The sequence below is a fragment of the Anthonomus grandis genome, chromosome 14 (genome assembly GCF_022605725.1).
Source record: "Anthonomus grandis grandis chromosome 14, icAntGran1.3, whole genome shotgun sequence".
Lineage (NCBI taxonomy): Eukaryota > Metazoa > Arthropoda > Insecta > Coleoptera > Curculionidae > Anthonomus > Anthonomus grandis.
In genome coordinates, this window is record NC_065559.1 from 12,932,968 (window position 1) to 12,947,903 (window position 14,936).

General features: G+C 31.6%; 1 protein-coding gene across 5 annotated transcripts in view; it reads right to left on the minus strand.

Moving 5' to 3' along the window:
- LOC126744686 (ATP-binding cassette sub-family G member 4) overlaps positions 1-14,936 on the minus strand; it is a 216,363-nt gene that overhangs the window by 30,335 nt on the left and 171,092 nt on the right. For all 5 annotated transcript variants that reach the window (XM_050452196.1, XM_050452200.1, XM_050452199.1 and 2 more), the window contains 3 exons: positions 12,120-12,334; positions 11,904-12,052; positions 5,323-5,533 (listed from right to left, as the gene is read on the minus strand). In XM_050452196.1, coding sequence (XP_050308153.1) covers positions 5,323-5,533; positions 11,904-12,052; positions 12,120-12,334 — 575 coding nt within the window. The remainder of the gene's footprint in view (positions 1-5,322; positions 5,534-11,903; positions 12,053-12,119; positions 12,335-14,936) is intronic.

Here is a 14,936-nt window from a genome sequence, read left to right on the forward strand (position 1 = left end):
GCGCACAGTAAACACTTATTGACCAATATAATGGCAAATAACTATTGGAAATAATGGCCCATTAACCTTTAGCCACTATTATATGATCATTTAATATTGCCATCATGTTTTTGGTAATGAGCCTTCACTATAAAGAATTACGTTGTTATTGCAAGGGCCACCCACTATCTATGATTACCATAAAATTATGAAGTAGCTTTTATCAGTTTCAGATGCAATATTTAAAAAAATATTCTAAAAACTAGCATAAGTTATGCCAAATAGCCTAAGTAATCGACCCGGCAATTCTCAAACTAAAATCATTTATTCCATGAAATATAATAAAGCCATCATTTAGAGAAAGTGATAATTTTTATAATAAATGAGACATGGAGCATGTAAAAAGGTGGGTTACTTTTCCTTCTGATATTCATCTGCCAGAAATATTGCTTTCAGATTTTATTTGCTTTAGTTTTCATGATTTAAGAATATTTTTATCTTTTTTAATATATTTCTTTTTTGAGAACAGTAAAAAAATCCATTCTGTGACATAATTGATCAACTTATTATTAGTACAAAAGATAGTATCAAGAAATGCTTCAGAAACAGGTTTGCTCACTAAGAAGGCAGAAAAAAAAAAAAAGCAGAAGCTTCAATAATTTTGGAAGCCAAAGGACTAATGTAAAAGTATGAAGGTCCATTAATGATGGCCCAGTGAAAAAACTGTCTATGGCTAGTGCTGGTTTCGCCTGCTAGTCTTTGTGAACTTCCCAATGCTTTACCAGCGTCTTCTGCCTTTATTTGGCCATTATATTTTCTAATAAGGTATCAGTACAGGGCCATTACTTTCCATAAAAAATTATTAATAAATTTATTTATAAAATTAATAATTTAAAAAAATTATTTGATTATTTGTTAATAGGGATTAAGTAGAAGAGATCCCAAAAGTTCCCTGAAGACACTCTCTACAAAAACTTCTGGACTATAATTATCAATATCAACGCATTGGGTTCTATCTATCATATATAGCATAAGGTTAAATGAAAATCTTTTCTTTGCAATCAACTGTGTCGAATGCTCTCGCCAAATCTAGAAATGCCTAAATAATGTTGTCTCCTTCTATTTCTTCTTTCTTCATCTATTATTTATTAACTTATCTTGATCGTTTTACCAATAGATTGTGAGTGTGACTTTATACAGGTCAAAAAAGTTTTTTAAATCTCCATTTTAAGACAGACGGTATATTTCTAAACCAATATTGATTAATAATATTAAACTTAATAAATATTTAAATGTTTAATTAAAAATTGAGTTATCTACTAGGCACTAGGGTCCCTATCACACATGTGACAGATTGTTTTAAATACTTTTCTACAGATCCAAACAGATAAATCCTCAGATTTAACTGTTTCCAATATACTTAAACAAAAATATAAATGGTAAGGGTTATTTCAAACATTTCATTATATAGCCACAAAAATAAAAACTCTATTTCATAACTACGTCCGGTATCGATCGAGGAATACAAGAAACTAAATATAGACCTTGATCCTTATTGTTATTCGAAAGTTTCGCCGTTTCATTTTGATTTCGTAATAGCGAGGCTTCGTTCACACTGATAAAGGTCCACAAATAAAACAGCAGCGTCATTATTGCCTTACTCCGGATTTTCCAGATAAATGAATATATCGTGTAGCGTGATCGCGTGCCACATTTTAACGTCAAATGGGACATTCCAAGTTACTTATTTGGTGCTTGCGACATATATTTATGGTTACTATGGGCTGCCTGTTGGCTAATTTGAAGGGTGCAATAAACCTTGTCGATTTTATATCAATTAATGATTTAGGTTACATATAAGTATAGTTTAAAATCATAGATTTTATTTTATACAATGTATAGTACACTCAAAGATATACCGTTGACTCATACTACGATAAATTAATTAGACTATTAAGCCCAGTTGTGCAAGGCCCAACGTTTTTAAGAAGTAATAAAGAGAACAGAGAGAAGTAACTAAGAGAATTATTCTTAATGAAACTTACTAATTAATTAAAGAATAGTATTTTATTAGAAAAGGTTAATAAAATACACACATATATATATTAATATTTTAATAACATTGCTTATTTTCTTCTCCAAGGTAAGGCAAAATTAGTAAAACCAGATAGTTAAATAATATTTATTTATAAAAGTATATAAGGATAAATAAAATTAATAATAAAATATGAGCATATGATAGAATACAAAATACAATTATTTGTTATAAATTCAAACAGTGTTTAAAAACTTATTCTACCTTATTCTAAATTTAATTCTGTTTCACTGTCACTATGATTTTCTAAACTTATTATTAAGGACTGAACATTGGTATTTATAGACGCGTAAGAATTTTCTACATTTAAAACATGTCGTGCAACAAATGCATTTAATGTTGGAGTGTTAATGTTTAATGTTGGCTTTAAGTGTTATTTCTTCAAATATTTGATTTTACTTGATGCCATATAAGTTCAATGGGATTAAAAACAAAATAAGATGGAGGGATACGCAACACTGTATGCCCATTTTCCATTGCGATTTTTTCACACACATACTCTTTATTTATTTTAAAAACTGTTAGTACTTCTAAAAGTTCTCGTTTTTTGTACGTCTCTTGTATATATGTTTTTGTCTACCATAAAATTTTGATTTTCTTTAGTACTATTAGAACAAGGTAACTTGACTACTTGATAACTATGGTAACTAGCATTATCTATAACAATAACACTATTTTTTGGAATATTTTTAAGACGCCGATATTCAAACCAATTTTTAAAAAGTTGGGAATATCTTGGGGGTAATCCAGGGAAGAATCTTATATATTTTTAGCAGAAAGTAATAGACTGTTTGGAACAAGGCCACTTTCTGAGCCTGCATGAATAATTGTTATCCTCTTTCCTTTATTTGAGGGTGCGTTGGTGTTCAATTTTTTTTGAGGAGTCATTCCATCCTTTTTGTGCAGTATTATGAGTGTCGAACTAAGTTTCGTCAAGGTAAATTATTGGTCGATTTTCATTCCTATTGTCTTACAGCCGTTGAATATTTACCACGCCGTTCCCGTATTTGTTGAGACTGCATTATTGTTTGGCATTTATTAATTGTCTTATACTTAAAACCCATTTTAACCAAAATGTATCTTAAGCTAGACATGCCGCAAGAAATATTTGTTTCGTCTTTAATTAGTCTGTTTCTTAGGGTAACCACAGTATTGATTATTCTTAAGTTATCTGATAAAATTTTCTTCTTAATAGATCCAAATCACTCTCATCCACACATTTCAAGGAGCCGGAATCGCTTCGATTTCTCCTGGAAATTGCGGATTTCCTTATTATATCCTTAACTGAAGACAAAGGCGTTTTTTAAAGCACACGTCTCAGCTGCAACCTCGCCAGAGTTAAAATCTCTTGATAGTAAATATTGGTAAACATTGTTTATTATTTCTGTAGCATCGGAGCTTGAATGCTTTCTTCTAAAAGGGTTACTACAGGATGGCCCACTATCAATAACCGCCCTTGGTTGCCACATTTTTGCACTATAGCACCACAAAAAAAATTACTTAAATCAGTTGCTCACAACAATAGACACTTAAGTTAACCCGCAAAGAACTTAATTAGAACTAAATGGTCACACTCAATTTCTTCTTATTTATATTAGACTCTAAATACCCTCAGACATAAAGGTAGCGTATAAGTATAAGCAGGGCCAATTTCCAACAAGCTGGAAAACTGCTCGAGTGCAAGCTGTACCCAAAAAGGGTAAGAAGACGATGCCCTCCAATTACCGCCCGATTGCACTAGTTCCAGTAATATCGAAGATTATGGAGAAAGCAGTCAACCAACAACTGTTAAGATATCTGGAATCATCTGAACTAATCAGCGATCATCAATACGGCTTCCGAGAGCTTAGATCCACTGGCGATCTTCTGGCCTACGTCACACACTTGTGGACGGAGGCCATGGAGAAGCATTTTTTTTTCCCGTTTCATTAATTATATTTAGAACAAAAAAAGTAAAAAAATTTGACGGTAAAAACCAAATCACCTTAGTTGTTAGAAAATGCGGGGCAAATACTGGAATAAACTTTAAAGATAACTTAAATTAGTATAAAATGATGATTCTAAAAAAAAATCATTATAAAAATATATTGTTTATTCAGAAAACTTTGAAAACTTTTTAGTAATTTTCATTATTATAAATTGACTGCTTATATAGCATTAGTAAACCTTTGGAAAGCTTTTGAATTTTCAAACCCATTGTTGGAGCGAAAATAGAGTAAAAGTAATTTAAAATAAAAGACAGAACTATTTTTTCTTTCGATATTTTATGTTTTAATAATCCGAACGTTTACACTATAATTAGTTACCAGGCAATCTCATATTTTAGTACGCGATTTCATGTTAAATATGAGAATTATCAGTATTCCGTTTACGTTCGCATAGACTGCGTGCGTGTGTTTTGATTTATTCGCATGCTTTATTCGTTGCTCAGTTTCGATGAGTTGCGTTTAAGTATACAGGATGTCTCATTTTCGTATGTTTATTTCTCCCTTATGAAAAGAAATACAGAGATGCGGTTTTCATGATACCGTGCTACTTTTTAATGAAACTAAAGTTCCTAATCAAATTTGCCATAGCTATTTTAGTTTTTATACTACAGAGTGATTTTGAAAAATAGCATTTTTAGTCATCTCTGTTATTATCACACATATTAAAAAAGTAAAAACTGGTAATTATAGATTTTCTTACGCAGAGTAGTAATCCAGTAGCAAATTTAAATTTTCATAATAGGTCATCCATGCGATTTATCTAAGATCACTTACTCGAGGTTACAGAAATCAATTTGATTTTTTACCGAAGTTCCAAATCTGATTTATAGTAATTTGTGGTTCAAGTTTAGCCAAATATTTAATTGACCATCTTTCTATAAGATGCTTTTGGGGATTCTTAAATTAGGATCTTAGATACTAAAATAGTGACAAATTCCATAAAACTCATATATCAGAAATAATGTTAATTTCTTTTCTTTAATTGGGAATTAGATGCGATGTCAAATGTTTATGCCTTAGCCCCAATTTTGAAATTTAATTATAAACATTTTTTTCTAATATAAAGAAAAAAACTTGTTGATGCCACCCCAGCATATAGAAAGATGTGTATATTGTGATATTTTTGGAACTGAGTTTATAAGAATATAAAGGGTAAGTAATACGGCTTAGAATGAGCCTCTAGTTTTACATTTTGTATATATTTTTTAATTCATATAATACCTTAGAATATATATTTAAAAGTATAAAAACATATCTTACCATAATCGGCAGGATTGTGATAACTAGGACAATTTAAATTCATTCCAGATAAAAATGGTACAAGATTCATAACGGGTCCTCTGTATATACATTGCCCTTCTGCCAGCATATAGAGGTTGTCAAACATTTCAAATAATCGCGCAGAAGGCTGATGAATTGTGCAAATTATTGTCCTTCCTCCTCTGGCTAATGATTTTAGCAAACACAAACACTAAAAAAGCATAAAATAAGTATAGTTTATTAAAAAGTAATGTAATCAGAATTATGAATTATTGAGTTCTTCTTAAAAATAATTATCATTATTTTTAAGAAGGTTCGACTGTTAAAATTATTTATAAAATTGGAACATAACTAGGTTATGAAAATATGACGTGTCCCATTAAAAAATAACTCTCAGCTGTATCTTGAAGCAAAGTATTGGTCGTATGAGCATAAAAAACTGTTTTTAAGTTCTTAGAATCGTCGCTAAAGGACGCACATTTATATTGGATAAGAAAATTAAATTTTTACAAAAATTTGCCTGTGTAAGAGGTATTACCTATCAATCGCACCATGGTCTATTTTTTCTTTAGATAAAATTCTTATCAATTTCTTATATTTATAAAATTTGACCCTCTAGCAGCCGTTCCAGTAATTTAAAAATAATTTTAACAATTTCTCTATGACCAGAACTTTTTCTGCTTACGACTAATGCTTTTTAGAAAAAGCCATTTTTTACTGAAACACCTTGCCTATTTAAATAATTTAAAATATTGACAAAAATATGTAGAATTAACAACTAGTGAGTGCATAAATAAGTACCAAAAAATCAATTACAATTACATTATTGTTACTGTTGTGTCTATGTCAAAATAATTAAGACTGGTTTTCTAGTTATTAGGAAATTGTTAATAATAATACGTCGATTCGAAATTTAAAATACATGCACAACTCTGTATATTATTATAGTTAATCTATAGCTATTTAGAATAAAAATATTTTAGCTCTATTCTTATAGAGCGTTGTCCTTGGAAACCTACAGAATTTCATAAATATAAAAATCTTGAAAAGTAGGAAAACAATTATTAAAGAAGTAAAATGTCAACATTTAGAATCTACAATTGTACTATTTTTAAGTTAAGTTTCGAAGGGTATTGGAGGCAATGGAACAAGGCCAAACACTAAGAGCCTCAAAGCAATTTGGTATTTCACTAGGGGCCTTATCACGTAAAAAAAGAGGTCTATCAACTCGCAAATACGGAGGCCAGAAGATTCTATCAGATGCAGAGGAGAATCAATTGGTTCATGGGATAAAAATAGCAGGTAGTTGGGGGTTTCCTTTCACCGTTTACGATATAAAAATTGTTGTTCAAAATTACTGGACAAAAAAGGAATGGACAAAAAAGGAGTCAAAGAAAAGAGATTTAAAAATAACATGCCTGGTCGCAGATGGATGGAAAGATTTCTATTTGAACATCGAAAGGACTTAACAGAAAGAAATGCAGAAAATGTCAAAAGATCTCGTTCTGAAGTATCTGAAAAGATAATCAATGAATATTTTTCGGAATTATTAAAATCTCTGGAAGGGGTAGAACCAAGTCATATCTTTAATTATGATGAGACTAATTTTACAGACGACCCCGGAAAAAAATTATTCATAGTTAAACGGGGTTCAAAACATCCGGAGCGCTGCATTGATAGTAGTAAAGCTTCTGTCTCTGTTATGATGGCCGGGACTGCTGACGGGACCATATTTCCTCCTTACGTAGTTTACAAGAGTGCGCACCTGTATGATACTTGGACTCATCATGGACCTAAAGACTCTAGATACAATCGGTCGAAATCCGGATGGTTTGACACAAGAATCTTCGAAGATTGATTTTATTCTATTGTGATTCCATTTGTAAAAAAATTTGATGACAAGCCCAAAGTTATGATCGGAGATAATTTGTCAAGTCACCTCTCCCTTTCTGTAATACAGAAATGTGAAAAATACAACATTAGGTTCGTGTTGTTACCGCCAACAGCACGCATCTTTATCAACCATTAGATATTTCTTTTTTTCACCCTCTAAAAGTCTCTTGGAGAAAGCAACTAGATTCTTGGAAATTAAAAACTGGGGATGTGTCCCCAAGGACCAGTTTCCATCTCTACTAAGGTTAACACTAGAGGGTTTGAAAGATTCTTCTCAGAATCTTATCAATGGTTTTAGAGCTTGTGGAATTTATCCATGTGATCCCAATCCTGTATTTAAGCGTTTACCTACATGGGTTAAAAAAAGTCCTACACAAGAACAATCCGACAAAATGAACTCTTCTTTTATGGAATTATTGGAAAATATGCGATATCCGAACAAAGCTAAAGACCGCACTCATAAGAAAAAACGCCTTGACGTAGCTCCCGGCAAAAGTATTACTGCTAGTAATATTGAAAATCAAGAAAATACAGCACCTAACTCAGTAGACAGCGTGATTGAAAGCGTGATTCATACAACTTCGCAGAATTTTAAGGAGGATGCGATTAAACCAGGCACCAGCGGCTTGAAACGAAAGAATGAGAAGAGATATGAAACCAGTAGTAGCTCAGATTCAAATCTCAGATTTTTTGGTTTATGACTCATCTGAAGACTACGAAATCTTAGAAGATATTGTCAGGCAGGAGAATTCTTCGACACCTAATGAGTCTCACCTTGCCCCTGGTAATTTTGTTTTGGTAGAGTTCAAGGCCGTTAAATGTTCTCACTATGTGGGAAAAATTGAAGAAAAGTTTAACTCTTATGATCAGTTTCATTGTAAATTCATGAGAAGGTTTGTTGGTAAAAAATGTCCGGAAAATACATTTGTTTTTCCAGATATAGATGATTTTTCCATAGTGGATATTGGTATGATAAAGTTGAAACTCAATTCCCCTGTTGTAGTAAGAGGTCACTACAGTTTTATTATCCCAAATAAGGAGATTTATGACCTGAAATAAATAGGTATATTTTTAGAAGTTTAGATTTCAGAATACCTATGTGATTTTTTCTCAGAATGTTTCCTAAGTTGATCTCGTTATTTTTAAGTTAATATTTTTGTTTTAAGAAATTTAAGTTTTGGATTTGCAGATTATAAAGAAATAAATATTTTCTTAGCAATCTGTCCTTTTCTTTTAAATTAAGGTTTATTTTAGTAAAATAAATTATTTAATTTTGTATGTACCAAGTTACATTAAATGAGGCCCTGCTGGATATTTAGAGAAATATTAATGGTATTCCATCCAGGGACCACTGGGTACCTGACTTGGAACACCGACTTTTTATTTTTTTTAGTACATTTAATGTTTATTTTTTAAGATCTTTAATATCTCAAATTAATGTAAGCAACATGACTAACCGAAATCAATTTATTATCATTTCTGAATAGCAGTTGTTTTTACAAAATTACAGTTTAAACTTGAAAAATGTTCCAAGTTGGGCGCATTTACGGTACTATAAGAATATCATTCTGTAGGTTTTTAAGATCAAATACAGTTACATTATCATGACCCGGGGCAACATTAGACTTAAGCTGAGCCAAGATGTTTTTTACTTCTAATTCATCTGTAAGTGTTAGATCCTTTATTTTTTGCACTATTGTTAAATTTCTCATATTGGATTTCTCCAAGTGTAATTTCCTTAATTTATTAGTACCAATAGTGGAGAAGTACCGATTCGGTCATTCTTTGCAGTCTAATACTTGGTGCAATTATATCACTGATATTTTTTACGGCATCTTATAGGTACAAAAAAAGACTGCGATACCTATCGGTATATTATTACGTATTTCGATAGAAAATAGTATTCTGAGAATAATGATACTGCATTTGCTTCTTTCTGTGTAATACTCGTTAAAAAAATCAATTTTATAAATTTTAAAATACGGAGCCATGAATGCGTTGAAAGTTTTAATCACAAATCTTTTATGACTTGTAAGTGTTTTACATGCTTATTTAAAATGTCCAAACCAGTAATTTTATCGTTTTCTTTATTTTTCCTTTATTCCACATTATTGGGAACAACCACTTTTGAAATGCAGATTTTTTTTTACCGCATAATTTGATATGGTTAATTTTTAAATCGATTAATGAATAAGCCCTTTAAAAGAAAACACTTAAAGAGTTACATAAACACATTTAATTAATAAATGTTTTGATTTCTTAAAATTATTTTTCAATTATTTTTCAGTTGACATACATAATATATGACATCTTGTCAAGTGAAAATTTGAAATATTTACTGATTTTATTTCTAAAAGACTGCATTTCAAAAGTGGTTGTTCATAATAAGATGCTATTTCAAAAAATTAAATAAATGCCAAAAATACTGATTTGGACATTTTAAATAGGCATGTTCAAGATAAGTAAAAGATTCAAGTAATAAAATACAATGAATTTTATGTTTCCGTGATTACTTGATTAAACATTAAAACTTTCAACGCCTTCATGGCACCTTATATCGAAATTTAAGAAATGGTTTTTTTCAATGAGTATAAAACAAAAAATATTAAATGCGGTATCATTATTCTCAGAATATTGTTTTTTATCATAATACGTAATACCAATTATCCCATTTAAAATAAAGAACATAGTGTCACTTCCTGTTAAATCGGAAGTAACGAAAAATAACAGAATATGTCAAAAGATGCTTTTATAACTTTTCTATTGATACACCAAATTTAATTTCTTTATCTTGAAAAGTAAAAAATTTATTAAGTCTTCCCTTTTTCGTGCGTCACCCAGTATATCTTTCATAATAAGAGTGTATCCAGAGTCTATTTTGGCATTATTAATTACGGTTATGAATGCTTATTTCTCAACTGTAAGAAATTTTGACATATCACAGTTAAGAAAATATTGTATATGATAGCTAAAGGAAAATAATTTTTTTGAATATGAAATTTTTCGAATATCGGTGAGCTTATAGACCCGCCAGAGCATTTCAACGCATCAAAAGGCATTAAGACAAAAACGTGGGCAACAAGTATATATTTAGGTAGACAGCAGAGCCGTCATTATAGCTATTACCCCTAAAAAGTGAGCCCCAGTCTTACATTGGAGTGTATAAAGGTTCTCGAAGAACTAGTCTAGAAATACTGCAGTGCTACTAGATGCCTGGTCGTTCAGATAAGGGTTGTAACGAGGCAGAAAGCTCTTTTGCTAGACTAAAATGTGCAAAACTTTCGATAGAACCCGAACCTATAATCGGCATAGCAAAACGTGTAGCTGCCGCATCAAGTCTGTTTGAAAGAGAGACTCCCCGGAGATAGATGGAAGCGCTTGCCATGAGACAGACTGAGCACACGTAGATTGGCCCTCTGTCTGTCTCACTAAACAACTACTGCGTTTTAAAAAATGCGAAATCCGGCTAATGACGGGTCTTTTAACTGGACACTAACACTTAAGATACCACCTTCACACCTTAGATAATGCGGAAAACCCGGAGTGTTGTTGGAGTTGAAAGGAGGATCAAACTACAGACCACGTCATCGGAGAGCACCCAAATACGCTTAAATATCTGGACAATACTTATAGTTACGAAGCTAATTCGCCTTTAGTAATATTCGGTAAAGCACGATAGGTTCATTGGGAAGCCTATTTGTGCAATAGGCATGTGGCTACCTTACAAACGAATTAAAACTAAGGCATCGTAGGTATAAAATTGACCTGGAAGACCTTGCTGAGTGTAAATTATGCGGACGCAATTATTGAGAACTAAGAAATGGTGACACGACATATTGTTACGAACTAATAATATGATTTATAATATATTTTTTTTGCGTAAACTAAAATCACCGGCTGCATCAAAAAAGGCGGTATAGCTTGTTGCTAAAGTTTTTTAGATAAAGCATGCCAAATCGAGGTATTAGAACAGTTTGCAATTGATCCAACGTTATCTATCCCAATGGTCGCAGAAGTAACCAATATTTCTACTCATTCTGTAACTAATTTTTTTCCTACATTTTTTTCTCCAAAAATTTCAAATTCTTCGAAAGGTCAGATAATTTTGATAAAAGTATGCTTAAGAATATATGCTTTAGTGAAGAATTAACCTTAATTACCTGGCGAACAGACTAAAACAATAAATTATGATAATTGGATATTATAATTAGAAACCATCTGTTAAAACAAAATTGACAGAAGTTTTTTAGGAAAGTCTACTTTCTTTGTTTTTATAAGCTATCTAAATTGTTGACGTTTTATCTGCAATTACGTCAGTTTAGGCTTTTTATATATTTATTAGAAATGTTAAAAAACTTAAAATTTCATATTTTTGATACTTCCTGAATAGTAATCCTCGAATAAAGATAATATTATTTTATTTTTTCTGGTCTTCCTAAGGCTATTTTTCTAAGTTTATCCTTAGACTACCATTTAATAAGAGGGTCAATAACAATACTTAAAGAGTTTCTTACTAACGAAAATATTTGTCAAGCCTAAGCTTCATTTTGCATTCCAAAGTTATATTATTTTCATATAACCAATGTCATCTAACTCAAAGTAAATTATCATATATTCTCACCTAATTTTAAATTATCAATAGTTTTTTATCATTAGTTATAACCTTGAATAAATTTTAAAAGATTTACCTGAAAGCAGGATGAACTATCAAGTCCACTGGTCGGTTCATCAAAAAACATTACTGGAGGGTTATTCACTAACTCTAAAGCTATCGACAGTCTTTTTCGTTGTCCGCCAGATAAACAAACAGATGGTGTGTGTTTACAATCAGAAAGTCCTAAAATAGTTAACACCAAAAATTTAGGTCAGTTAAATCACATTTAATGAATTAAAATATCTCTTACCTAATATTTCCATCACCTCATTAATAATAGCCTTTTTTTCTGAATTAGACACGTTTTTTCCTATTTTGAGATTCGCTGAAACTGTCATTGCTTCTTGCACGGTAAGATGAGGTTGTAAACAATCGTCCTGCATGATGTAACAGGACATCTTTCTAAATCTTCGTAAACTCCTCTCTTTATTATTTATCAGAACTGATCCCTCTAAGTTCGATGTCCTTAAATTAAAAGAGGTATTGTTGTTACTGGATTTGCATTGTTACATTCTATATATTCAGGTATGGATAGCCGATAACGCAATTGGAGAATAAGATCAAAATCTAGAGAAGGTTTTAGAATCAGTCTTGTGAACCAATTAATTATATGACACTATTGATACACAAGACCGAGAGGAAAAGGGTAAATACTATATTTGGAGCAAAAGGATTCAAGATTGTCTTTGGCTCTTGAATGTGCCTAAATGTGCCTAGTTGTCATTTCCAATAGCACCCTGAAGCGCAATGGAGGCTGATATAGGAATGCTTAATGCAGCTAAGAAAGTATCTGAAAGTAAGATTGTAACTTTGTAAAGATTGCTCGTACAATGCACCTTTGCATTCGTTTTAATAACATCTATCTACTGGTAAGGCACTTCAACCCCCGTTTTTTTAAATCAATATGTAACTAAAGATACCACGATAGTCATCCTCATTAAGAATTACTTTTCTGATTTTAATTATTAACTAGAACTGAGCTCAGTTCTTGTTTACAAAACAATAGCTGTATTATTAATAATCTATTGTCGTAAATATGTAATTTTAAAGTTTTTTTAATTTCATGTGTGGTCCCATTCTCATGTTTCTTAATTCGTTTTAACCTTGTCTGAGGCACTTACTAGATCTATAAGATGTATTGACGAAACCCCTTAATTTGTTATCCCTGATGATGGACATGTTATATGTCCGAAACAAGTCGTAATAAATTTTTTAAAATAAATTTAGTGGAGGATGACCGAAGTATCTTTAGATCTATTAACTCCACTGCAAGAATAAACTACTTCTTTAACCCCGTTTTTTTCTTTATGAGGCCAAAATTCTTATTACGATGGTGACCCAGTATTGGAAAAGTGATTTTAAGTTTATTAAATCTTCCTTTAGTGTAAATAAGATGATGCCAAAAAATGAGTAATTGTATATTCTTTATTTTAGCATGTACACGAATCGCAGAATATTTCTAAATTCCTAACATAAAGTGGACTACTTTACTAACTTTACTACTTTAAAACAAAAATAATTGGCAATTTTCTTCTTATATGTATAAAAAAGTGCATTTTGCTAGATAGCTAATGAGTAGGGGAGAATGTTCCACAATCAGACAAAGCATGTAATTTCGAAATTCCCGCCGCAAGTTTGACGTTTTTTGTTCGGATAGTGCGGTTATACACGCCGATGTGGTAAACAAAGTTTGAACGCTGTTCCTTAGTTTTGTGCATTTTTTATTAAAAAATCGTTTTTTAAGGTAAGTTTTTTCTATCGTTGATATAATATTATATGCTCTAATTTTTCTTCTGAAACTAGTATTACAAAAACAACCTTTACATCAGATTTTGGGCTATTTTGTCGACATTTTATAAGCAAGTTTACTTTTGTAGGTTATGTATGAAGGTCACAGTTAAATTTAATTTTGTATTGTAGGTTGTGTTCCACCTTCAGACAGCATGTTTGTTCCACAATCAGACAGTGTCTTATTGTGGAACACAACGCTTGTTTAGAGTGTTGAAAAAGTAATTGTTTTTGTAAAAATTTAATTTATGTTTCAGGAAAAATGGCTTGAGGACGTCAGCGAAAAAGCGATAAAGGGCAATTTGATGAACAATCCATGAGAGCTGCTGTTAGAGCAGTCACCGAAGAGAAGATATGTTTAAGACAAGCAGCTGAAAGATACAATTTAAAATTTCAAACGGTTTATGAATATGTAAAAAGGCAAAAACAGAATCCCACCAAAGAGATTAAAATAGCTCCAAATTATGCTTGTAGAAAAGTTTTTTCTAAAAATCAAGAAAAAGCTCTAGCCGATTACGTATTAACTTGCTCAAAAATGTGTTACGGACAAACGGTCATTAATATCAGAAAACTGGCTTATGAAATGGCAACTATTAATAATTGTAAAATTCTGGAAAATTGACAAACAAACAAGGAAGCTGGACGCGAATGGTTCCTTATATTTATGTCCAGACATGCAGAATTAAGTCTTCGCTAGCCGGAAGGATGTAGCCTCTCCAGAGCGACATCATTCAACAAACACAATATTGGATTTTTTTTGGACAATTTTTACAGTGGTACAAGAATTTATAATTTAGATGAAATTGCCACCACAACCGTCCAAAAACCGAAAAAGATTGTTGCTCAGAGAGGGATCAAGCAGGCCACTTCCTACACGAGCGCCGAACGAGGTTTACTGGTCACCACTTGTTGTATTATATCAGCATCCGGGAATACAATACCACCAGTCATGATGTTTTCACGAAAAAGTTTAATCCTCGAATGACTTATGGAGCACCGCATGGTACTTTGGGATTGGTTTCCGATTTTGGATGGATGACTGGTGAATTGCTTCCAAGCGTTGTAAGACACTTCATTAAACATACGTCCAGCATAAAAGAAAACCCTTCTCTCCTAATTTTTGACAATCACGAGAGTCATCGATAGAAGGAATAAATCTAGCCAAGGAAAATGGAGTGATCATTTTGACCTTACCGCCACATACTTCCAACAAGCTGCAACCAATAGATGTCTCGGTGTTTTTTTCATTTAAATTATTCTACAATACTGCCGTAGAAAC